Genomic DNA, 27,725 nt, shown 5'->3' on the forward strand with positions numbered 1-27,725 from the left:
TTAAACATTTTACTAAGTCGTAAACATGACACAAAGTCGTGACCAAGGTAAATACACAGTGCAGTGGATTAGCACAGGTTTACTTGTCAGCATATTGCAGTACTAGACGGCACATTTTTCTCAATAAGGCCACATCATCAGGGAAGCCAAGGCGGCCTACAGGAAAAGGATTGAAGACCACTTTGCTGAAAACAACCCTAGAAGGATGTGGCAGGGGATAAACCACATTACAAACTACAGAAGCAAGAACCAGGCGACGGCTAGGACCGACGCCTTGCTGGCAGAAGAATTGAACCTTTGCCCGCTTCGAGGCGGTCAGGCCCTCAGCTGTCGCATCACCCCCATCCCCCGTCAGCACTAGCACACTGACACTTCAGGAGCAGGAATTGAGACATGTGCTTAGGACAGTGAACCCCTGGAAGGCAACCGGACCCGACGGAGTACCCAGCAAGGTGCTTAGAGCGTGTGCGGACCAACTGGCGGGAGTGTTCACCACAATTTTCAACCTGTCCCTGTCTTTGGCCATCGTTCCACCCTGCCTAAGGCCTCTCATAGCCCCAACGACTACAGGCCTGTTGCACTTACGCCTGTGGTCATGAAGTGCTTCGAGAAACTGGTCTCTCAGCACATCTGGACTTGTCTGCCTCCCACTCTGGACCCCCACCAGTTTGCCTACAGGGCAAACCGATCCACCGAGGACGCTATTACCATAGCGCTCCACACCGCACTCAGTCATCTGGAGCACCCGGGCAGCTACGTGAGGATGCTCTTCCTGGACTTCAGCTCGGCTTTCAACAACATCATCCCGGAGATCCTGATCCAGAAACTGTCCCACCTGGGCCTCTCCACCCCCATCTGCTTCTGGATTAAGGACTTCCTGACAAACCGCTCACAGACTGTCAGACTTGGCCCCCACCTGTCCAGCACCATCACACTCAACACCGGCTCTCCACAAGGATGTGTTCTGAGTCCCCTACTGTTCACACTCTACACATCCGACTGCTCCCCGACACACCTCTCAAATACCCTCATAAAGTTTGCAGACGACACAACCGTAGTTGGACTCATCTCAGGAGGGGATGAGTCCAACTACAGAGATGAAGTCAAAAGACTGACTACGTGGTGTTCGGTAAACAACCTCCAACTGAACACCACAAAAACTAAAGAACTCATCTTGGACTTCAGGAAGGGCGGAGGGGACCCGGCCCCACTTTACATCCACGGGGACTGTGTGGAAAGAGTCCACACCATGAGATTCTTGGGTGTACAGATTTCCGACGACCACTCCTGGACTGCGAACACCTCGGCGGTGGCGAGGAAGGCCCAGCAGCGCCTCCACTTCCTGACAGTGCTCAGGAGGAACAACCTGGAGGAGAGGCTGCTGGTGACCTTCTACAGAGCCACCATAGAGAGCATCCTGGTGTACTGCATCACAGCGTGGTATGCGGGGGGCTCAGCAGCGGACAGGAGAGCACTACAGAGGGTCGTCTGCACAGCCCAGAAGATCACTGGCTGCTCTCTGCCCAGCCTGGAGGACATTGCCAACTCTCGCTATCTGAGCAGAGCTGGAAACATCATCAAGGACCCCTCCCACCCCGGTAACCACCTGTTTGACCTGTTACCGTCGGGCCGAAGGTACAGGTCACACAAAACTAGGACCAACAGACTCAGGGATAGCTTCTTCCCGAGGGCTATCACTGCAGTCAACAAAGACAAAAAGAAATCCGGATGACCGGTCAATCAGACTGCATAACTTCCAATTACCTGTGCAATAAAACTGGGCCTAAAGTGCAATAATCGGGTTTCATTCATACCACGTGTAAATATATCTGTACATATCACTTGCCTTTTTATACCTCCTCTATTTTTAATTCTTGTGTTCTCTTTAGGTTCTTATTTATTTTATTTAATTAGCATTGTTTGCACCAAGGGAGCAGCGCTCAAATTTCATTGTACTATGTATAATGACAATAAAGGTGATTCTGATTCTGATTCTGATTCTGACATTTGCTGAAGCATGTTGATTTTTATAATTAATGCTGTCTTCTACCTTTCCTTAATCAAGACCAGTAAAGTGTAGTTTTTTTCCCCTAAGCCACCATAACACAGGTGTTGAAGCAGATGTTAGGCAGTGTTGTCCCTTCACGGCACGTCACTCCAGTGTGATAGTGATTGAAACTTCCATCGTGTACCGAACAGTAGTTTCACTTGCACATTAATCCTAACAGTTCTCCTCGTATGGTCGTGGTCTAATCCATGTCAGATCTATTATTGACCACAGAGGGACATTAGCGTCCAGCAGATAAGATGCAGAAGGACTGAAGGGCAGTCAAAGATCTAGAAAGACAGAAAAAGATATATAAAGTCACATGACATAGTGGTGAGATGTGAACTAATCAATAATTCAGACAGTGAGACATCAGGAAGCGTCCTGTGTTGGCTGTTTACATGAGCTGCCTGAATTTTTAGATCACAATGCCTGAATGTCACATGCATGCATTTTATTCCTGGGTGTAGGAAGACTCAGATGAGGTGGATGCATCCGCAGATCAGACATTTAAATGAAAGCAGCCACTGTTCGGAAAAGTTGTGTTCCCCATAGGTAGTGAGCGTAGACTGTAAATAAAGATGGACGTACCCTCCATGACGTCACCCATAGGTTTCTGAAGAGCGGTTTTGAAGCTCAGAGTGGGCTTGTAGCACTTCATGTTTTCCACGTGCTGAGTTCTATAGGCCCTGATCCCAACTCTACATCTGTGAACTTTCCAACCACACAAGAAAGCCTGTGCATTTATTTTTAAACATATGACATGGGACTGCCCGGATGTCCACGACTTCTGGAGTCCGTACGGCTAGAACCAATTCCTCTTTCACTCAGTGATGACTCGGATGTGGAACTGGAAGTGAGAAACAATGCAGGTTGTGGCTCGCTGGGCTAACGGCAGCTGTGCAGTGCTGATTGCCACCACACAAACTGTACACTAGAAAGTGGTTGGAATACTTTCAAGATGTAGTCATGTTAGATCTGTCCAGTGTGAAGGAAAGGGAAGGGTGCCACTGTGCTATGTTTCATTCAGTCGCAATAAAAAACAATTGTTCCACCAAACAAAGAAAGCATGTCCATGCCTGTCTTGCCTTGATGAATGACGATGTTGTTTGCCTGATGTGCAGCTAATCTTCCAGGAGGAGAATTACATTTCAGTTTTTGAGGAGTGACTGATGTGAATGGGTTGTTAAACATTTTTAGCCTGCTTTTGTTGTAATTATTATACCTTATTATACCATCTTAAAGCATTTTGTTGCTTGATGCTTCACCGTGCTTGTGCCTGACCTGAGTTCCATATGGACTCTTAATGTGTTTTAATAGTCCTTTGTTTATTGTAGTGATAGCTACAAGTGTTTTTGAGGCTGACACTGATGGTTTTGTACAAGGTTAGTAATATTTTGTGTCAATACTCATCATTTTCACACATGGCCTTTTCCATGGCCTTCTTGTTTTCTGCTCATCAGGAAAGCCTCTTGAACAGTATTTTGACCTTCAAAATGTTCTCAAATTACCTCCTCTCAGACTAAATAAATTCATTTTCATATTTTCAGCTGAAGGGCAGGCAGAGTGATGTATCTATTCACTGACAGGAGGAGCTCTGGGATTTGTTGGGCATTTGAATAAAAAATGAACTAGAAGCATTGACTTTTCTGCTCAGCTTTCTTAAATGGTAATAACATATACACCAGATTGGGTCATAGAGAAAACTATAGATATCAGATGGGATCATCTGACTTCAAATGAAATTCGTCAAAACTGACATCTAGCACAGCCTTAAACTGTCCAACCAAAAATCCTCCCTCCACCCTGTCCAACTTCCGGGAGCGCACATTCACCCGAAGAGAAGCTGGTGACGACACAAGCGCAAACACTGATCCTCAGGTGACATCACACTAATACATTTTAGTTTTAAAATGCATCACTTTGCCACGTTTACACCTGGCGTCCACACTATTCTGGAGTTTTCAAGCCCCTTAAACATGGTCATTGACTGTGTATAAAGATGGACGTAGCCTCCGTGGCATCATCCATAGCTTTCTAAAGAGTGGTTTTGAAGCTCTAGAGTGGGCTGCTGCACCATTGCCATCTTGGCAGTGGATGACTCCACTAAACTCCCAGCTAATCCAGACATGGATAAAGAGGTGGGGCATGTGTGAAGCTGTGATTTTGGAGCATACCCACCTGTCGGTTAAAGTGGCCACTCCCTCAATTAATCGGGTGACTTAAACAGAAGTTCACTCCCTGTACAGTTGTCATGAAATTAGCTATAGAGACCAAAACTGTTTTTATACCAAGCTGTAAACATTTTTTTCTATACTGTTTGCTTTCTGCTGTGAAGTTGGACATTTTAACGTGGGAGTCTATGGGGATTGACTCACTTTTGGAGCCAGACTCAAGTGTTCATTTGAAAAGCTGCAGTTTTTAGCACTTCTGTGTTGGCTTCATTTTCAAGCCCTGAGGGTTTCCGCTTGCTCACGACCACCAGACAGTGGTGAATGCAACATGGATAGCAACCAAAGATAACACCACCAACTTGTTTAATCACTTGGCGCAAAATCCCATGAGGCAGGTGTGTGTGGCTCGTAAAGAGAGGCAGATAGCACCAAAGTAATCCTTTAGTTGTAATGGAGATAAAAGTTTGAAATAAAGTCATATTGCCCAGCCCTGATATGTATGTGGATGGGACTTTTTTTATGTTGGTTACATGTAATTTTTCAAGCACTCGCTAAATGAACACTTTTTTTTTAAAAACAAACTAAAAGGCCAGGAATCACTTTGTCAGAAAGCACCTGCCACATGGATTTAAGATGAGTAAGTTAAAAAACATATTTATCACACACACAGTGGTGAAAACATGAGAGGAAGAGATTAGAGAAAGGACACAGTGTACTCCAGGCTCACGCACTACACAAAAACACACAATGCTTTTTAGCCAAAAAGTGTCTCCGTTATCTCTCTGGTCGTTTCCATTCTCTCCTCACCTCCATTCATCTTCATCTCTCCTTCATTTGCCCCCCCCCCCTCCATCTCTCTCCTCCTCCTGTTTCAATCTGCCTGTATGTGTGTGTCTGTCGCTTTCTCCATAAACTAAATCACTGTCGTCCCATTAGACTGCCAGCGTATGTTGTCTTTTTCTTTCAGCCCATGAATAAATTATCAAAGAGAACAAGAGGCTGCTTTTCCTTCATGGAAAACACTGGTGCTCGCCTTTGTTGGAGATAGAAATGAAGGAGTGTGTGTGTGTATGTGTGTGTGTGTGTGTGTGGGGATGTGTTTGTGTGTGTCTTTGTTCATTCAGTGCAGGGATTTGGGGAGTGTGTTATCGCTAGGTGCTCTGTACATCTGGACTGAGTTGGGCTCTCAGAGGTTCCTGAGATTGGATGTCACACAAACAGACACACACACACACATTCACTCAGCAGCAGCTAAAGCATATCTGTGGTCGATAGGAGTTAGTTTGACTGGATGGTGTGAAGGGCAGCCAAAGGAGCAGCACTCTGTGACTAATAATGTCACACACACACACACACACACACACACACACACATACAGACTTTTGGCCTGACATACCACACACATAGAAAGTAGCGCCCTCTGAGGTCCAGCAGCCAAAGGATCAATAGTGTAGCCACAAGGAGGCTAATCAATAAGCTGGATTTGCACTGCTGGAGGAAGAGAATCAGGCCTGTTTCCCAAGAAAACACACGCACACAAGACAGACGCAATCATAAAACGCACACATCCACCCTCCCCCCACTGTAAACGCACAGATGAGATAATATACACAACACACACACACACACACACATACACAACCACACAAACAGAAGCACGTCTCCCCTGCTGTGATGCAGCAGAGCCTATATGCCACTGAGGCTGTTACATCCCAGCTTACCTCTCCACACAGAGCGAGCCATGTCTGCTGAGCTGGCTGGCATTTGCAGGGCTCGGGGATTTGCAAATATATCATGCAGCAGATTTACTGTCAATCATAGATTTACGTCGAGGCCCTGCAGGAGGAGATGGTCCACAACCTATTTATTTTGATGAGTAAATATTGAAGGGGGCAGGCGAACGGTTGAGGAGGTTGTCGTCTTGCACGTGCTTCCTGTAGGTATTTTACTAGATGTGAATATTATCAAATTAATAATTTCAGCAGCCTGATAATCTGACTGGATGGCCTTTATTTGTGTATCAGTGTTGCAGATTTTTCACAACAGAAATAAATTCTTAAAAGTTCTTGTTTCTGTAAAAACCGGACCCGCATTAGGACTGTCGAACCGATCCTGGATATGATGAAGGGTGGACCAGGTGTGTTTCAGTCTGTGTCAGGTAGCACTTACAGTAGTGCTGAATAATTAATCAAACTATTATCGAAATCGCAATATGGCCAAGTGGCACGTAGATCCAAATCACAGGAGCTGCAGTTTAAATGTGTCACAGCAGACCATAAATGAAGCACTGCGGTGCTACAGAAACACCCCGGCCCACCAATCATATTCTCCAGACATAAAGGAACACATTTTATATTCATTTTTTCAGTGAAATTAAAATGGAAAACATTCCCATTGAAATCATAACTCATCTTGCAGTCATAGTATTTGTCAAAACTAATCACAATCAGATTCTTTTCTTTTTTTTTTTTTGGTTTATTGTTCAGCCGTACTGGTAAGTCGACAGATAAAATCACACACTGTGGCTACGTTTAAAAACTGTTCATACCAACACACCTGAAAACACATACACACATGACCATTCACACGCACAGTGGGCACACACAGGATGCAGATTCTGATTTGTTGTAGAAAATACCACAAATGATTAGCAGCGAAGACATTAAAACATTAAAATGCAGAATTCAACTGCACAACAGCTGCTAGCAAAGACAACAAGGTCAGTAACGCTTGTAATTCACTATCCATGTTTCTTTCACCACTGGTGGTGGAGGCTGAAGAGACCCAATCAGGGAGCGACTGTGGGCGTCTACGTCATTGTTTCTACATGTGAGGTGGGGTCAGGTGATGTCATCCACTGCCAAGATGGCAATGGTGCAGCAGCCAACTCGAGAGCTTCAAAACCGCTCTTTAGAAAGCTATGGATGACGTCACGGAGGGTACGTCCATCTTTATACACAGTCTAAGGCCATGACTAGTGAGACCCAGTCAGGAGGCACAGTGGGTGTCTGCGTCATCGTTTCCAAACGTCTCCGTTTTTGACTGTCCAGACTACAACGCAACCCTGGAGTTTTCAAACTAGAGCAGGTCCAGCAGAGTTTCAAAAGTCTCTGTTTTAAGGGCTTGAAAACTCCAGCCTAGTGTGGACAGGAGGTGTAAACATTAAAGTCATGCGTTTTAAAACTAAAGTGTGTTTGTGTGGACGTAGCATGTGTGTGCGGTGAAGATCATCACCTCAAGTCTTCAGATGCTGCTTGTTCTCATGGAGATTTTCTGATGATGTCACTGCACAGAGACTCTGGATTTATGCTATTCTTGTCCTCCTCCTGTCAGTGCTGCTACACTCAATTCACACCTACACATACACACGATCACAATCTCATTCACAGTTGCTAAAACACCAGCTGTCTCACAAACAAATACACTTGCTTACACAGTCTATCTCAAGCCGCAGTTATACTGCCTTCCTCACGCAATCGGTCTCTCTTCACACACCTTAAGTGTACGTTTAGCTCTGCACTAACGTTCTCTGTTGGACATGGACACACCCACACAACACCAGAGATCTGAGTGTGTTGTTGAAGCCACCGGTGCAGTAAAGTCTGGACACCTTGTGTAAAACACAGTAAATCCAATTACTTTATGCAAAGTGGTGGAGATGAGTTTCACGGCAACATGAGGTCCAATCCTGCTTCTTCTGCTGTTGGAACAGGACATGAGAGGAGAGGCTGTGTGGGAAGAGACAAGCAAAACACAGCCTGACTAAACTACAAAAACCCTCACAGACACACACTCACACACCCCTCCTCTCTACAGACTTAAAACACTGAAAACTGAAGGAAACTTCGTCCCCAGTCGATCGTTGGCCCAGTGCTGCAGGTTAGATCCAGCATGCTAATCCAGCCTGTTGCATGTGCCTTTCCCAAATCCAGCTGTGTGTGTGTGTGTGTGTGTGTGTGTGTGTGTGTGTGTGTGTGTGTGTGTGTGTGTGGGTGTGTGTGTGGGTGTGTGTGTCTATTTGTGTTCCCTAAATCCAACAAACAAATTCTAACCTGAAGCAGGCTGCTACTTTCTCAAAAAACACAGCTCTGAAAGCTCTGCTGTTTAGTGACAAATAAGATTCACTTCACAAAGTACCTGAAAATACCCACTTTAAATTGGTGTGTGTGTGTGTGTGTGTGTGTGTGTGTGTGTGTGTGTGTGTGTGTGTTGATTTGATTAGGTATTCTTTCCCTGAACAGTGCCGTCACGCTTCAGGCATCGGACCAAACCGTGACCTTCCTCAAACACTCAGAAGTGTGTGCATATATTTGTAGAGTGTGTGTGTGTTTGTTACCAATGTGTGTGAGTGTGTGTTGTGTGTTTGTACACTTTTGCACGCATTACTTGAATTTGTGTGTTTGTTGGTCCCTTTATATGTATGAGAGTGTCTCTTTACCTGTTTGTGTTTGTCTTGATGTTTCACTCTCTGTGTCTCTGTAACCCTGTGTGTGTGTGTGTGTGTGTGTGTGTGTGTGTGTGTGTGTGTGTGTGTGTTAAAATGCAATGGGTTCTCCATGACTGTCAGATGAATGTAACTGGGTGGAAGAGATGCTTGCGTGTGGCAGCTTAAGATCTCCTCTCTGTGACAAACCCTTTCAGATTGTGTGTGTGTGTGTGTGTGCGTGCGTGCGTGCGTGCGTGCGTGCGTGCGTGCGTGCGTGCGTGCGTGCGTGCGTGCGTGCGTGTGTGCCACCAGCTGAGTGACAGATCATGTTGAATGGAGCAGAACTGCAGCAGCCCAGCACACTTAACAGCCTCAGACTTACTGCAGCGTCACACACACACACACACACACACACACACACACACACATGGTCTTTGTTGTGTTCTTCCAAGTAGAGATGGGGAGGCTGCTGACTTCTTGATATGAATGTCTTAGTCTGTGTTGATAATGCATTTTCAACACACTTCTCCTCTCTCCATGCATGAACACACACACAGAGACACAGACACACACACACACACACACACACACAGACTTTTGGCCTCCTGCCCACCGTCTCCTCCTGTCTTCACTGTGTCTCGTTATCTTTCTCCTCTTGTCATCTCCTCAGTTCATCCTTTGTTTCTCATCTTCCATTTCTCTCTCCATCATCAGTCATCACATCATCTTGTCCTCCTTCCCTGTCCTTCGTCTTCCTCTCCTCCTCTCATTCATGATGTCTTCTTGTTGTTTTGTCCACCTCCTCTTCCTCTCCTCCTTCCCTGCTTCCTTTCCTCTTCATCTATACTGCCAGCATATTTCCATCTCCTCGCTCCACATCCAGTCTTCCTACTTGCCCCTTGCTCTCCTCCTCACATCTTCATGCCCCCCTCCACAGTTGACCCCCTTATCCTCCCTTCCCTCCTTGGTAAACTCTCTGGTTCTCCTCTTCTGTCTTCCTCCCCCCTCCACTGCGGCTGCCTGTCTTTGGCATCATTGGCTCATCAACCAGTGGCAGTTTTATTATTCTCTTTTATAGTGTTAATAAGGCAGCTGTCAGCCACAGGAAGACAATCTACTCCCTGCAGTGCTACTGCGACGACCGTGTACTACCTCTGCTACTGCTACTGCTGCTAAAGTACCACTGTACTACTGCTGTCACCACTGCTGCTACCACACCTGTCAATACCTGTTCAACAAAGCAAAGATCAAGTCTCAAATAATAGTTTTTCACTCATTAGAGCAAGGTCATTCCTCAGTGCTGCTACACTTGTGCAGAAACATGTGCAGAAGTGCTGCCACGGTGACAATAGCTTAACACTGAATGAGAAGATGCCAGATTTAAAGAGGCAGTAGGCAACTTTCCCCCCAGCGTTTCAAAGTAGTATTATGTTGGCGCTGCTGTCGGAAAGAAGAATCTAGTTCGATCCACCACTGTTGGTTTTTGGAAAGGTCACCACCATGAAAAGTGTTATTTATTTAGATTATCAAATGGACAATGAATTGTTTGTTTCTGGCTGCCAGCAGAAGTGTTCAGTTCAGTTTTATTTGTATTGCGCCAAATCAAAACGTACACGTACATAATCTCAAGGCATTTTACAGGGTAAGGTCCAGACCTGACAATATTATACAGAGAAACCCAACAGTTCCACAAGGAGCAGCACCTGGTGACAGAGGGGAGGAAAACTCCTTTTCAACAGGAAGAAACCACCTGCAGAACTCAGGGTGGGCGACCACCTGCTTCGACTGGCTGGGTTGAGTGTTAGTGACACGGCTGCCGCTATCGGCCAGACAATTGTCTGAACCAAGAAAAAACCATAAGAATCCCAATTTTATCTGCAAACTCTGACCTCAGTGTAATGATAAAGGCAGAGTAACACGCCCAGTTGTATCATGAGTAGTGAGTTTTTGGTACGTCAAGATCTCATAGAAATTCTACCAACTGGATGTTGTTTCTTGAAGCCTGTTGGAAACCCTCATAGGGATAAACGGGACGAAGCCTGGTGGGCCAGTCGACAGTCAGTCCCAGCAGATGAGTCCAACCATGGCTCTCCCCATCAAGTGAGTGCTCCTCTTATTTTACCACAGTCTCTGTTACTCTCCCTCTTCCCCTTCTTGGCCTCCTCCGCACTTTTCTGTTGCTGTGTAAAGTTTACACAGTTGGCTGTTCCATTGACTGCCATTTCAGGTACCTGGTGAAAGCAACTGAGAGCTACGGAGGAAAACTAAAGCTACTATCCTCTTTCTGTTTTGGTGTCGCTGTGGCAGACACACTTCAGTCCGTCCTGTGGCAGAAGGATTTGCATAGTGAAGTGAGATTATAGGGAACCTGTCTAAACGCAGATGCTGTCATTATTCTGTAGCCATCACATTGTGCAATCAGCATTTGCTTCATAATGATCAGTTAAAAAAGGTTGTTTATTGTCACTTTAAATTGGTTTGATTGGAATTAGTGGAAATCACTGGTCTTTGTATGTGGGTGACAGATTGTAAGCTTTTGTTTCTGTTCACCAATGGTCTTTGGGGGCAGATAACAAAGAACTTGATCTTCCTTCGGCTCCGCACTGACTCCTGGCCGATGACCTTTGACCTCTTCCCAGTCGATGCGGTTACCAGTTTTACTTAAAGCTCAGAAAACGGCAATAAATGGACTTTGAGTTAAGGTTGTTTTGTCATGCTTTTCTAAGTCACTAAATAATTCAAATTTCTTCTTCTTTGCCTTTTTTTCCTTTGGTGTTAAACCAGCCTTAGTACTTCCTGTGCAGACAGTTTTGTCTTTGCACTGGTGTTGTTTCTCATGTCATTGTTTTAATGTGTACAGTTTGTCTTTTCTTGTACTGGTTGTGTTTTTATGTGTTTTTATGTCATTGCCTTCATAACGTGTAGAATCTTTTTAGTGCACTCCTCTGTGTGCCTTTGAAATTGGGGACAAATAAAGTGTTTCTGGAATCTTGAATTGTTATTTCACATTAAAAGTCTTCCAGCAGCTCACAGGGCTTAATGGCTCCCTTTCTTGGTAGGCTTTTAACGTTTAACATCTGCAGGTATGTGTGCAAGTGTTGAGTTTTTCTTTTCATCAACACTTCCTACATCATTGTGTTACATCAAAAACCTTCCAGCCGCCCAACACATGTACAGGAAATGCTCTGATTAATTGACAGTTGGTTGACATAGACAGACAAAACGGCAAAGTAGCTGCAACTGGATGTAATTATTTAACTTGTATTTAAGTTAAATAAAAGATTTCAGAAGTAAAAAAAACTATCTCACACTTTATGGCATAAATGTCTGCTGCTGCAGTAGCTTCTGCTACCACAGCCTCTGGTATAAACTTCCTTGTCAGCTGCACTGTCTGCAGCTGTCTGTCTCATGCCTCCTTCAATCACCCTCATGTTTATTCTCATTCTCCTATTCGTCCTCTGTTTCATGTCCCTCTTGTGTTTGTCTTTGTATTTCTCCCTCCCTCCCTCACTCTTACTCTCACTCTCCCCACCAACCAATTTGCAGCCCTCATCTCCTGCTTGTCTCCTTCCACACTATTTGTTTTCCTCTCCCTCCTTTAGTGTTGTTGGCTCTTTGTTTGTTCCACCACCTCGCTCTGCCTCTTCGCTGGGAGGATAAGACGCTCGTTTCATCTGCCTCTCGTGCGTGTGAAGGAGTACTGTTGAATGCATTCTTGCATAAGCCTGTTGAGTATAGTCTCAGTGGGTGGCCAGCATCTTTGTGCAGGGCAGAAGCTGCAGGTGTGTGTTCAGATATATTTGTGAGAGGTGTAGCTGGTGATGCAGTGCTCCCAATGCAGAGTTTGACAGTGTTGGTTTTTGAAGGCCTATACCAACTATCTGCACTGAAGCTGTAGAGTTTTTGACCTACTTTGCCTTTAGTTGAGAACTAACAGTAGAGAGTGACATGAAATTGGGGGGGGGGGGGGGGGGGGGGGGCTCAGGGAAATTCCTGTCATTTACACTTGAACCAGTAAGATCACTGTTATAATGCAACGCCACTGTGAAGCCCACTGCCTTTTTTCAGAGTTCAGAATATATTTAATGACATATTTAAAGAATACACATGCAATAATAATAATATAATAATAATGATAATAATAATACTATTATTTATACTTTCCTTTCCATAGTCACAAAGTGCTAAAACAAATAATGCGATGGACAGCAGTACAATTATATAATAACAAGTAAAACCAGATCAAATAAAACCAGGTAGTCTGGGAAATCAGATAAATCAGTGAGGTCAGTCTTATTTAAGACATTTTCCTGGCAACAGCGTGATTTTATCTGATATTAAAGACAGTGATGCAGACTGTGAACGGTCCACAGTTCAGGTGCCAAGGCAGCAAATGCACAGTCATCCTTGGTAACAAATCTAAACCTAGAAAACTTTTTCTGCTGACTGAAGTCCGTGCCCTGGTACAAATGGGCTTAGTAGGTCAGAAATATGGCTCAGAGCGAATCCATTTGATGCCTGACTTGTGAAAATTATGTGCTGCAAGAAATTAAAGTCAAGAGGTGAAGTATTCTCTTCTCTTAGTTTGAGTGAAAGGGTTTTATAAGTGCTAAATACAATAGTCAAATTGAGATGAAATGAAAGCCTAAAAACCTTTTCAGCAGCAGACAAAAACAGATTGATTTTAGAGATATTTCACAACTTGTAGAATAAGGCTCAATAACTCCTTGTATGTGGTTGAAAGTTCAGCCTTGAACAACACAGTGCAGATCTGTTAAAGCATGAGAAACAATCGATATGACCATTGAAAAGTTAACAGCTGTCTTTGCCTTTATTGTGGTGCTACCTGAGGGTTGGTACTTCTATTAGTCTTGTCACTTACAATTATTTTATTCACTATCTAGTTCAAAATTCAAGCGCTGCACTTGAAAGGTTTCAACTGATTTACTTTTTGAGAGCTGATGTTTTTGGATTGAAATTTGTGTTTCAAAATCATCCGTGGCTTCAGACTGAGCTCAGGGAAATTCCTGTCAGTGAAACCTGCCCTTTGAGTTTCACAATGAAAACCATATTATGTGCTCATTGTTCTACTATTATTCTGCTGCCTTGGCAGCAGCTTTCTATTTTTTCTCTTCTACACTGTTTGACCTGTTGCACGGGTGATAGAAATGTGCAGATGTAAATGTCGTGCCACTGTGTGCATGTTCAGTCTGCTGTTTTCCTTTAGAGATGTCAGCCTGAACTGTCCACCTGATATAAACTGCACACAGTAGTGTAAATGCCAGATACACAGGCTGCTGCCTGCTTTCAAACTACTGCTTATCGTCTCATCAAGCACTTTTTATAATAGCATCATCTCATGCTTTGATGTAATTAGGATGCCACAGGTACCCGAGTGATCTTAGGTCCAGTTTCATGGACTCAATGAATATTTATATACAGTATTACCATTTCTGGCAGCTTGCTTCCTATTTTGATTAATTCTTATCCTCATGAGTCCCCTGCTGTTTGTCTGTCGGCATAAATTAAAAAATATTTCAGAATTATTTAAAATCATTTCTGTGACATTATCTGTTGAATACTTGTCACCTTGAACGCCGTCTGGAGACGCTGGACACCTTGAGTGATCAACTTTGTAGGTAACTGGTCTTTTTGATAAAAGTATTGCTCTCATTTGAGCACTGATGTTCATTCTTGACCTTGGGATTATGCCCTTTGAGCTGATGGATAGTAAAAGGGATAATACAAAGGCTATTAATGTGAAACATCTTTGCAGGAAGTGTTGTAGTCTCAGTGTGACACTTGAAGCCCAGATACGAAATGTTTCAACCACCTATCACGCTTTTCATCAGCGAGTCTGACTCAGGTTTCATCTGTGATTAGGTTTTGGATGTTGGTCACATTGACTTTGACTTTGAGCCCTCAATAGCCAGGTTTCCATTGCAGTTTTATGTAAAATAGAAGAAGTCTTTTTTTTTTTTTTTTTTTTAGAGGCGTTATGTGAATAAATCTCAGTTTTCTCCTCTCACGATTCCAATTAAACATGACAGCGTACTTCCGGCAGTCTGCCTCTTGGTTGGAACTGGCTCCCTTGAGCATGATACGATAGGGGCCACGACTTGAATGCGAAAAATGTGTTTCCATTTTAAATTTTTTGAAATATTGCTTTTTCAGAAAGTATGAAAAACCATCCAATGTGAGAGAGTATAACTTTTTTTTTGCAACAGTTGAGAGTTGAGAATTCACAGGTTAACATTACTCACTTTTAAGTTCACAATTTCAAATTGCACATTAGGCAGGTTAATGGAAATGCACCTAATGATGTGACCTGTTTTAGTTCTAGCTGAGAGAAAGCTAGTGAATAGACCTTGAGCTTATTTTGTAACTGTTTTTTTTTCACTCATTAAATCCAATCGCTGCAACATTTGCTGTTCAATGTTAATAAATTGACAACGTCCTGTGCAAATGTTTCACATTTAAAGCTTTCAGCAGCACAAAGAGCATTAATTGCTTCCTCTCCTGATAGGCTTTTAATGTGAAACACTTGCATAATGTGTTGAGTTTCATTGACAGTAGCTTAACATGGAATGAAAAAACTGCTGCTGAAATTAATGTCTACATCATTACATTAATTGAATAACTGTGTGAATGTAAATGGACCTGAATTTATCAAGACAACAGGTTAATATGGAGGAAGCCTACATTTATAAACCTGGTATGGTAGAAGGAGATGGATGGGGCTTAACAGTGCGTCACTGTCTCTCATTTTGCTCATTTCACCAGAAGCTGTTGAGTACATCAGGAAGGAACTTGCAGCCGACCTTGGCCCGATGTAGACAGTCAGTGTAGCAGCCGTCAGCTGATGGCTTTGTCTGCCGTGCATTTGACAGAAAGCTGATGTGACAGCTGTCCTCAGAGGGTTTGGTTTGCTCTGTGGTTTTCATTCAAACCGGCGTCACCGTCATCGCCAAAGACTGCATTCACCTGGTGGGCTGGTTATTGATTGCTGGCCTCTTCTCCAATTCCTCTTTCTTTATCCTCAAACACAACAGACCCTGACAGCCAATCACAGCCTGTCGCTGGCCATCTTTCAGCTGCATCACTTGTTGTCTTCCTGTATAACTAATTACAAGGGATGTCCATAACCAGTTTGTGGGCAGGAAAACCTAACTTGTCTGTCAGTGTTTCGGGACAAATTTTACCAGCATGTCTGTCTAAATCCTCATGAATATAGAGCTGCGGGTTTAAGCTTTTTATGCACAGTGACATTTAGGTTTTCTTATTTCTTTCTTCTGTGTCTCACAGCAGCTGTGTGGGTTGCGGCATCGAAAGACTATGTAATCTCAATTTTGTAACACTGTGCATGGTCTGAAATGTCTGAAATCAAAAGGACAGGCATAACATACCTTTTTTCTTGTTGCCTTTTCCCTGCAAATAGTCTTAATGAGTGAACCGCAGGTTAAGCTCTGACCAATCTGAGTCAGTCTCATAATGTTTGACTCATATTTTGTTGTTTTGTACAAGCACTGATAGTGAATATTTTTACGATATTCAAGTAGTTGATAGATTTTGATTCATTTATTTTGATTAATTATTGTTTCTACTAAATTGTAGGGAAGCCATCAGATACTGGACACTGGACCTTATGAAACAAATTGGCTGTTGGCCATTACATGACAGAGCCACATTAGATACAATTTCCCTGTCAGTAAGGTTCTTATTGCTGTGTGCACTGCACCAGAACATGTGACAAGAGAATTATCAAATATTATTTAGACCAATCAGGTCTTAATCCAACATCAGCAAGAGACTACAAAGTCAAAACAAGCAAGACTCTGCAATAGAAGACAAACATTGTCAATATTGGGCTTAAAGAATTTATTAGATGTTGAATTATTCTTCTTATAAGATGTGATGGTACCTCCCTGACCACATTTGTGCACAAACCATCAGTAACACTTGCAGTGAAAGCTGATTTCATTAAACTGTCAGTTTGTTGTGTATTTGTTTAGTACATTAAGCTGTTTAGTTTTTTCTGCAGTGCAGCAAGTGCTGTGGGTGAATTTGTTTTTAAGAACTAGGAATCCCAGAGAAAGGTCCTTAGTTTGGGTTTTTAATGGAGCTTCAGTGAAAATGCTCTTTAGCAAGATTTTTTTGCCTGGAAAAGATACAGTTTCATACAAAATGCTTTAACTGTTACTTTCATTCAGATGTGGTGAATGATTCACGTCCTTTTATTGAAGGGAAAAAAACCCTGGTATTGGATAGGTAATCTGTCTTTGCAGATACCCTGAGTTCAGGTGTTGTGTTGCTGTTGGTATCAGGAAATCAGGAATCCCATGTTTTTGGTATTGCTGACTTATCTAAGATCTAATGATCATGTGTGTGCTAAGGGAGGAAGATCTCTCCTGCAGAATCTCCTTCAAAGGTCAGAGACTTTTTGTTCAGCAAAGCCAACTGTACAGTCATTTGATATAAATGGTCATTTACTTGGCAAAAGTAGCTTTGTTTGTTTGTTTCCATCTAGTCCTAACCCCAGTTTTATCATTGCTCTCCTTGTTATTCCTTAATTTCCGGTCCTGTGCAGCTGCACTTCACTGTTGGTCAGTTTGAATGCACAGCACAAAACAACCTTCTGCTGCTGTACACAAACCACCGTCCTTCTGAGATTCTCGCTGCTGCTGTTCAAGCTTTGCTGCAGTGCCAACACGCATCAATTCGGAGCCAATGCATTCTTGATTAGGCGTGGACACGGTAATTGTTTTCATTGCTTTGGATTGGAACGGCATTGAATCTAATGTGGTCCATCGATCTTTTGTTGGGGGAAATTGGGTTTGTTACCAGCGTTGTAGATCTCTCATGGCCCTTGTGTTAACCTTTTATACTCTCTCTCCCTCACCACATTTTTCTCTCAAATCTCTATCTATCCCCATCCTCCCCTCTTCATTCTCCTCACTCATTCTCATACCTTTTGACTTTTAATCTCTCTCTATTTCTCTTCCAATCTGTCTCTCATTTTGTTTTTTTTCTCCCTGCTTCTCTTCCTGCACCACCTCTTTTTTCCATCCTATACTCCTCTTGTGCATCTAATTTAAAACCTAATTAGTGTGATTGCTGATTATAAACAATATTACCAGGGTAATGTACCACTGACAAACAACTGAAAGATGTCACCAGCAAATATTTGGTATTTTTATTCTCTGTATAAACTAAAAGATTAGGCAATTATCTATATTGTCATTCACTGGCTTTCTGTCTCTTCAGTTGGTTTAAATTGAAAGAATATGAAAAAAGAAAGAAAGAAATCATTTAGAAAACATTCTCTGTGCATTTGTTTACAATCACTGTGCCTTTGTTTTACCATAGACCACAAGTGTTTTTACTGCCTCTCATTTTCAGGACTGCAGAAACCTTCTAGCACCAAAACCGGTAATAAACAGCCCTGGGGCAAAATTTTTAAAGACCATGGTATTGATAAGCTCTGACATTATTGGTTCTGCTCTCAGTACTGGACAAACTAAGAAAATAGATTTCCTTTTTCCTATTTCCTATTTATTTTATTGCCATAAAAGTTAACATCTTACCTCACTATCTCCTCTCTCTGCATCGTCTGTGATGCAGAGAGAGACCCTGCTCTTAGTGACAATAGTGAAGAGAAGTAAACATCCAAAAGTACAGTTAAGGTTTTTGGATCTAAGGGCTGAAGCATGTAGTGAAAATCCGTCACACACAGGTGGAGAAAAGCACAGTTTTCTACCGCCTAACTCGCAGTTCATCTGTCGTTGAGCCTGAGGTGTTTTGCATGCTTAGCAGCCCGGAGCCCACAGATATACCTCACTAAACATGAACATGGGTTAATAATGAAGAGTAACCGTTAACCAGCTGATTGTTCTGGGTGGGGACAGAGCATCAGGTCACTCAGAGCAGGGGAGGATTTATTGATGTGGGGGCTGCTGGTAAACTACAGCACAGTAAAAATACTGTCAAAGGCAAAGTGCTGTAGCTAATCACTGTGTATTACATGTTTTACATCCTTGGAAAATAAGTCACCAACAACAGTGATTTGTTCAAAATAATGCTTTTGAGGTTTGCTACTCAAGATATGAGAAAATAAAGCAATGTTAATTCTGTCCTTAATTTGTTTTTTTCTCTCTTACAAAATAACAAGAAGTACTGATAAGAGTAAAAGAACGGATTGATGAGCAGTATCTGTAAAAGTGTTAGTACCGTTAAAATCTTAATGATAGCCATCTCTACTTCCAGAAATGTTACATCTGTTTGGTCTGAACAGTGATGTCTTTGCATTTTGTGTTGTAAACTAATGGGGCAGATTTCCTGCCAATGCTTGTATTTCCTATATGATTTACAATAAGTCATCAAGATAATTGACATCTGTAATTAAGGTTTAAAGACTGTAGTTGAAGGCCGAAACCTTCATCCTCAGGCCAGTGACTCTGACTGTTTAACATACTTTTCTTTGAATAAAGGTCAGTATTGGATTGTAATATCAACACTGTAATAGACCGGTGTAATCCTTGCTCATAATTCCAAGTATCAATAATAATGTGAACTTTATAACACACAGAAGCCATCCAGTGCAAATTGGACATTATATTAAATAACCTTTTCCTCCTTCTTTTTGTCTTTGTGCTTCTCAGCAGTCAGAGTGCAGAGCGAGTCCCAAGAGAAGCACAGAGCCAGCTGTGGACCTGCTGGGCCTGGGTAAGACATGATGGACCTTCTACCAGCCAACAATATAATAACCCTCAGGCAATACAATAACTTCTCAACCTTTATTCAGGTCTCGACCTAATGTGTGAGATACAGTGGCAAGAAGAAAATGTTTTAATTACCTGTTTTTGTCATTAATTGTTCATACAATATGATCTGATCTTCATCTAAGTCACAAGTGAAGACAAACACGGTGTGCTTGAGCTATCTTTCTGGTCTTTATTGAAGCACACCTTTAAACATTTGCAGTAATGGTGAAAAATGGAAGAAAACCCTTGAAATTAATAAGAGGTCAGTCCTTCCTTGGCAGTAATTACGTCAAACAAGCTCGTCAGGGAGCTGAGGTCCAGACCTGCACAATATTCAGCAGGGACTCTGGACTTTTCTTCCTACAGAGCTGCTTCAGCTCAGACATAATCTTAGGATGTCTGGTGTGAGCAGCTCATTCCACAGCCTTCCTACTTGATTACGGTCTGGACTCTGACTGGATCACTCCAGAAGGTGGACTGAGTTGTGCACAGAGACATTTCCTTACAGTCTGGTGGCTTATTCTATCATTTAGCAGTTGATATATAATTAGTGGTTTCAAACTGCCATGTTTAACATATCTGTGAGCAGACTGCAGTTAAAGCCACCTAAAAGTCTCGTCATGTACTGGAATATCTAGTTATGATTTAATGTGTACTAACCTTGTATCAAGTCCACTTGAAATAGTAGTTGACTTATTGCCTCAATATAGAATATTCAAGTCCATCGATTTTGTTATAGAAAATGTTGGAGCAGAGTCTCCCCAGAACCCAAGCTTAGAAAAATACATCAGAACGTCAATGACTGTGGCCACTACTGGCAAGAATGTTAGCTAGCTAGCAACACACCAGTCACCACCTACCAGGCACATTAAACAAACAATTCAAATGCAGTACAAACACACGACTGACTTACTTTTCCATTGTCAAAACACTCAGTTTTAATCTGTCATTACTGAGCATTTTGAATGTCTCTGGTGAAGCCACTGCTTATGAGCTCTTCCTTGTAATTTTGTTTTGACGTCATGCATGTGATGAAACTGACACCACCTGCTCATCATCCACTAAATTTACAACATGATATTGTTTCCTCTTGATTTTATTTTTACATGTTTCATTCACCAAATTAATCAAATTCTTTTCTTTACTCTACCGTGTTTTATCCACATCAGCCTGCTAATGCTGCAGTGCTGCTCCATAGTGCAGCATTTCACTGCATATGCAAGAAAAATTAGTGGGTGAACTGCATTTATTTGAGCATGTGAAAATTATGTCTGTCAGATGAAAGAGTCTATGTGTTATTTCAAACTGTCAGATACATATTTAATCAACATTTCATAAGAATACATATTGAATCAGACCTGGTGTCAATATTAACAGATACCTAATATTAAAGAACTGATTGGGATCAGGGCCAGAAACGCATGACTGGAACGTCCTTACTTGCGACCGATGCAGGAGCCCTGCAGGACTCAGACATTTATCTGCAATTTGGGAGCTACAGTAATTTGTGAAATGTGATACTGTCAGCGTTTGCAATCTGCATCTGAGCATTGTTTGCAAATCGATTTTGTGAGACAGGGCCTCTGATTTCAGTGTGAAAAATCGTAAGGCTCTGCAATGATTTCCACCCCATTCAGGCCACAATAAATGGATTGTTCATGCTCTTTATATAAACGCAGAATGATACAAGAGACAAAGAGATGCTGCACGGAGTGTAAGGACAATGACAGAGGTTAATGACAGAGTGCTGTTGAGTGTCGAGTGCTGCTGTTAGCCTGCTAGCCACGTTAGCTCCCTCAGTTTATGCTCACAATCCTGCCAACATTATTTCTCACCCCGTCTGCTTCATGCCAAAATATGCAGGTAAAATTCACCGAGCAAAAATCCAAGCCTGACGTCTGCTCCATCAGGCTTGTGTCTGCATTTACACACTGTGTTTGACTCTACTATTAGTTTTGTTGCATCTGTGTGGGCAGGACCCGTATGTCTAATACACATACTCAACTGGGTGAAAGATCCAATTACCCAGAGTGACTAAAAACTACCTCATCGTGACACATTTTTATTTTATTATTAAAAAATAAATTGTCAATTTTCAGGTGTGAGTTTCGAGGGATCAGATCACATGTTCTGTATGTGTGCATCTTTATTGAAAACACAGCAGCAGAATAGCTGGAAAGATTGAACGCACCGAGGATATGACATTCTCAAAGGTCACAAGCTGGATTCAAACCTGTGACATTTTGAGCTCATGGTATGGTGTCTTGGCTCGCTAACTGCCAGGACGTTCTGCTCCGTGCTAGTTGACCTTAATCCTAAGCAGCAAAAATTTGGCAGATTTAGGCAGCGATCAGGGTTTCACCATAAATTTGTAATATGCAATCACCCTGTGGATCCTCACTCCGAGGCTGTATAGAATTAGCTGTGCTGACAAAAGAAGGAGCCGGTGGACGTTGCATTGATCAAAAATTCCTGACCGCAGCTTGGAAGAGTGAGAGTGGATGCCCTGCCATAAATAACCAATGCTACACACCTCGCAGCCATGTCGAGTGGATGAGATTTCACACATAATCAATAAGTCAAATACATGGCAGTATGCCTTCAGCGCGCGCCCCCCCTCATCCATCTATCCCTCCACGTCTCCGTCAAAGAGCCACTTTCTCCCTTTGCCTCAGTGTCTGTGTTCCTGTCACTTCCTCTGTTCAGTTTCATTCAGTTTCTCAGGCTGTGTTGGATTTAATGTAAACACAATATCATCAAGTTACATGAATTCTTTTTCCATCTTTGCACTTTTGTCAAAAATTCTGGTTAATATCAGCTTTTTATGAAATATTAAACGCGGTAAAGAAAAGATTAATAAAAAACAGATTTTGTTTATTATTTCAGGTTTAGTTGGATGATGTTGGCGTCCTGTGATGATAAATGCTGTCTCAGAGATTCTCCTTCCTGTTCAGGAGCTGCTGAATCAATTTCAAAACCTTTTATTGATGGAGCCCCCCCCCCGCCCTTTGTCTTTATGCCCCTCTCCCTCCTGGCTCAGCCTTCTTCTGTAATGGCTCTGATATGCTGAACTGACTTCCTCCATGTTTTCTCCTTAAGTGTCATTCCAGCAGTGTTCACAGTCGCTCTTGGCAGCAGACGAGATCACAACAATAACATTTCTCAACAATAAGAAAGAGAGGGAGCGCTTCTGGCGTCTTTACTCCAGAGAGAAAGGAAGCGAGAAAGACTGCTTACCTTCTTTTGAAAGTGCTTCACCCTCAGCTCTAGATAATCTGCCCCCCTCCCCCTCCCCCGTCTATGATAGCGATCAAAACTGCACTGGAAAATGAGCTGGGGATGCGGATGCCCCGATGGGACCTGGGAAGAGAGACTTAAGGAGATTAATGCTTCCTCTATCAACTCTGTGCATTGTCTCATTCAGTGTCAGGTGATCCACAGACTCCGCTATTCAAAATCACAGCTTCACAAGATGTTTCCAGACGTCTCCTCACAGCAGAGGCAAATCTCATTTCTGTCCCAGGACAGAGAGACGCTGGATAAACATTTCTAAAACGTTCTCTGATTTTCTTAATGTTCACATTGAACCTGATTCTGTCTTAATTGTGCTGGAAACGTCAGATTCCACATCTGTCTTAGAAAGAGCTGTAATCAGACCACAGCAGCAGCTTCTCTGCTGTGGTCTGATTACAGCTCAAAAATTTAATGTTGACGTTCTGCCGGGAGAAGGAAGTTCCCACTTTTAAACTGTGGCTCAGAGAATTACCCAGTATCCTCCACCTTGACAGAATAAGGTCGTCTCTGAAGAATAGTCACAATTCAATAACGTCTGGCCGCCCCTCATCCGTTACCTAAGAAACAACCCAGAGTGGACTCTTCCTCGTGTAATCGACATTATTACTTTTCACCTTTTGTTTATTTTCCACTGTGACCTTTATTGCCATATACTCCATAGTGAGCAGGGAGGAAGGGAGGGAGATGTGTTGAGAGTTTTTTTGTGTGTCTGTTTTGTCAGATCCATCTGTTGTATTCTCTTGCTTTGTTTTTTTTTTTGTTTTGTTTTTAATGAAACTGTAGACTGCGTTCTCATGATCTTATGATAAAACATACGTGACAAAGAAACAATGTATGGACAGCCTCACTATGTGGGCTAAATTCATTCTTTCTCTGTTTTGGCTCTGTCCACACTAAGTCTGCGATTTGATTTAAAACTGAGCTTTTTGAAATCTCCAGAGTAGATAAATCTTGAAACACATACTGCACATTTTCAGTTTGAGGAAAACACAACTTGATTGAGGAAAACAGATTGATTGAGTTTTTTGGCCCCAGCCTTGAGTCATGCACAGTAGCAGTGGACAAGCATGTTTAAATATGTTGATTAAATATATATCTGGCATGTTAAAATAACCAGAATAGCTACTAACTTTGGCTCACATTATTTTTAATGAGCTATTTGGTCCAGACACTGAAGGCAGTCGGTTAGGGATATGACATCTCACTGTGTTGGACTTGTTGGAACAACAAAAACGGTTTTGCACCAAAACACATTGTGTGTATTCTTGGGCCCTAACAAATGTACAATGCTACATTTCTTGGCACGTTACCGTCACCAACAGCTGGTCAGAGGAACAGTGTGAAACTAGTGGCAGGAGCTTGTATCACAGTGCCTGTGTGCTCCCACACATGCAGGTCTGTCTCTGCATGATTCAAACAAAGTATGGACCAACGTTGCTCCATAGTGATACAAGTACAAGTACTGTAAAATAACATCTGCAGGATACTGTTAAGCTTTTACTTCTACTTATTACTTTTATCAAACAACTCAATCATCAAAAATGATTGATTTAACCAATTCCTCAGCACAAAGTGAAGGAGTTACTGTTCCTGCCTAGTCAACAGATAAGAGCCTTTACATCCCACAGTTAAATTCACTGTTTTAAACTCATTCAGTTGTCTGATAACACAAACAAAAATATTTAAGTAAGAAGACTTAAATTGTGAGTTTGGTTGAGACGTGATGAAAGTGGAACAGCTGAGACTCTGCAGACTCAGAAGCAGCACAGCAAAGTAGCCAGACTGTCACACTGCTTACCAGATGTGGGCTGTGAAGCACTGGTTGGTTGTTTTGTGTCTAAAATAGGCAGCTGGCCAAAACAGAAGGCGGCTGGTAAACAGGGAGCACTAGTCACAAGGTTGGTGGCTCAGTCTTGCAGTTGATTGTCTTCAGGAAAGACACTGAGCCTCAAATTGCTCCTGATGGTTTGGCGAGTACTTTGCACGGTACCTCGGCCGCCATTTGAGTTTGAGTGTGAATGAGAGGCAGCATTTAACTGCATCCATTTTCCATTTACTAAAACACCAACGACCTCTTTTCTTTTGTTAGGGCTTTCAGACATAACAAAAATAACCAGACAATGTTTTTGACATAAAAATGGCATTTAAAAAACTGGCTATAAGCAAAGATGGGTTAACCATAAAGGGGAAAAAATGTGCCCCTGTTGGCTCCCTGTTGGGCCCATGTTGGGCCCCTATGGCCACCCAACACCTGTGGCCCTCAGTGTAGTTTATGTATCCTGTCGCTGTGTTGTTCCCACCCACTGCACAGAGCAGACTATGTAATTGGTGGTGTCATTATGAGGCCAAAGACCTAGAACCCAACTAGGTCCCCTATGTGGGAATAAAATGAGCTGGCCCAAGTTTTCTGTGCATCAGTTTCTTTTGTGGTAATGTGATTTATAACATTTCAGAATATGCTCTACTTGAGCTAAAATAAGTGCAGTGGGCCTCCTTCGGGATCCGGGGCCGCAGGGCAGCTGCCAGCTTTTGCCATTATCCATCTTTGTGTTAATAGACTCTAAAGCAAGTGATCCTCCACTTCTGTGTGTTGATTGATGTTTGTTTGGGCATAAGTCTCACTGTGGTTACATAATCATTCAGCGCTCAAAATTGTAGAAATTCAGGCTGTTTTTCTGCAGCACAGGCTCCATTTGCAAATCCATGAATAATGTTTCCAGTTGCATCAAAACACCAACATCTATAACCTAATCTCACTGCACCATAAGAGGCAATGTCTTATGTCCATTATCTCCTGTAGACAAACATATTCTACCTGCACTGCAGACACCTGCAGTGTCCAATTTCCTCACTTCCCTCCATAAATTGACTCGTTCCACCAGGAGCTAATGATGCTGGTCACCGACTGGGCTTGTGACCCGTTTTCCAGACTCCCAGAATCACAAGCAGGGGAGCGGGCAAGCTTCATTTCATGCCCTAGTTGTGACTTGAGTTTTTTTTTGGGGGGGGGGGTTAGATTAACATATCTTTTGGTTTATGGCAGTAGGAAGACTTCAAAGACCAAAACCAAAGGACTTTATTATTGACAGGATGTGAAACAGCATTTTGACTATTGCGACAAAATAATCACAGAATGTTTCCACATGTGTTTGTGTAAAATCTTATTCAGTTTTTGCATTTGAATCAAACCTGAGCTTAATCAAGGAAGATATTTTAGCTCTTGTGGTGGCCAAGTGCTTTATGTAACAGCCCTCTACTGCTGAATGAGGTCACCGTATTTATTGAGGGTACTAGGAAGCCCCATATATATGTGTGTGTGTGTGTGTGTACTTGGAGCAGGGTGATTATAAAACACACCCCCAGGCTGAACTATTGGTCTGTTTCCTTGGTGAAGTTGAGAGTGCTCTAAAGAAGTGGCTCCATACCATAATAAAAGCTGGTGGGCACATTGCCCGCCGTGGCAGTGATGATGATGAGAATGATGGGCCCTTTTCTCCCTGTGGCTCATTACCATGGCAATGGGTTTTTTGTAAGGGGGGAGTAGGGTTGGGGAGAGGGTAATGAATGCACATGAAATCTTATCTTTCTCAGTTGTGTTTCAGTATGTACACCTGTCATTCTCACCAGCTCCTAAAGTAATAACTGTAATCATAGCAGGTTTTATTCTTCAAGCACTTTCTTACAGCAATTTACAAAGTGATTTTAGCTGTCTAAATAAAAGCCAAGTTCTGACATGAAGGCATCGCAAGATGGATTGAGGGGAAAAAAATCAATAGTTTAAATTAGCATGGACGACACCACAGTCAAAGTAATTCTTTGAAAATGAGTTTTAATAAGTGGTTCAGAAGGATGTCGAGTGGTCTTTCTGGCCTTCTCACAGCAAATGGTTTCCCCTGTACCCTGCTGTCTAGCTAAAGGAGCTCAGTCTTGTTCACACTTTAAAAGGGCTAAATTATGGATGTTTCATCACTGCGGTTATATAAATGACCTCCGCTGCTCGCTTGCTCTCTCACACACACCCAGTTCACTCTCTGTTTCTTTCTTTCTTTCATTTGACATACTTCCTCTCCTCCCCCTGTCTGCCTCTCTCTCACTGTCTCTCAGATGAGTGTGCATAGTGTACTGAGGGCTCCGTCTTCAGCAGAATGGGAATGGGTCTCTGTCTGGACAGCACAGTCTTTCCATAATGATACTGTAGTTTAAACAACTTCAAGGTTCTGTAAAGGAGATTTTAAAGAACAATACAGCAGCAAACAGCTGTTTTCTATGTGAAGATATCGTGTAGTAATAGCATCCTGAGCAGCATGAGTGCTTTTTAGTACATGTAAGTCCCTCCCTGTTAAATCGTTGGCCCTCCCCACATTAATAAAGATGCAGGGACTGCCCACATGTGAGATGGCACAGCTCAGAACACAGCGTTCAAGGTGAAAGCGACCTTCACTGAAGAAACCACATTTTTTCAAACAGTCTCAAAAGGCCTCAGACAAAGATAAAGATAAGATCGGAGCACAGGTGGACTCACCATGGGGACTCCCGCCTCAAAACATCCATTAAGTTTTTAAAGTGTTTACCAGCTCCATCAGTCTCTTTACCACCCCTCTCTGTCTGCCTGTCATTTGTGCGGCTGGTCCAAGGCTGAATTTCTTTCCCAGTTCAACCCTGAGAGCTGCTAAAGAGCTCCAGCTTGATTCAGAACAGGTTTTCTTCTCCTCAGTGCTTAAGTAACTTGATGCTACATAATGTTACATGTCTGTTTTCATTAGTGATGGCTACAGAAGCATAACGTTAGCTAACTCACTGTCACAGATATTACAGATTAGTCTGGCAAATGTTGCTATATGTGGAGCATATTATTAGCCGTCCATGGTCGTGGCTTCTTGTTGGGTGTCGGGTACTTTCACTGGGCTTCCTAACAACAGCTGGCAGAGAACTGAGAACCGAGGGGAGAGGAGGAAGATTTGTGGTCAGAGTTTCTGTTGGTCCAGTTTTGACGTCTGGTGGCTGTGACGATCATTTACAGAACC

At 42.6% G+C, this 27,725-nt stretch overlaps 1 protein-coding gene across 10 annotated transcripts in view; it reads left to right on the forward strand.

Annotated features, from left to right (window-relative positions):
- LOC139623308 (stromal membrane-associated protein 1-like) overlaps positions 1–27,725 on the forward strand; it is a 119,299-nt gene that overhangs the window by 58,318 nt on the left and 33,256 nt on the right. For all 10 annotated transcript variants that reach the window (XM_071481436.1, XM_071481438.1, XM_071481442.1 and 7 more), the window contains one exon: positions 19,306–19,369. In XM_071481436.1, the coding sequence (XP_071337537.1) occupies positions 19,306–19,369 (64 nt within the window). The remainder of the gene's footprint in view (positions 1–19,305; positions 19,370–27,725) is intronic.

This window comes from Trachinotus anak, unplaced genomic scaffold, assembly GCF_046630095.1.
Source record: "Trachinotus anak isolate AG129_WGS33_773 ecotype Australia unplaced genomic scaffold, CSIRO_AGI_Tana_v1 ptg000007l, whole genome shotgun sequence".
NCBI classification, from domain to species: domain Eukaryota; kingdom Metazoa; phylum Chordata; class Actinopteri; order Carangiformes; family Carangidae; genus Trachinotus; species Trachinotus anak.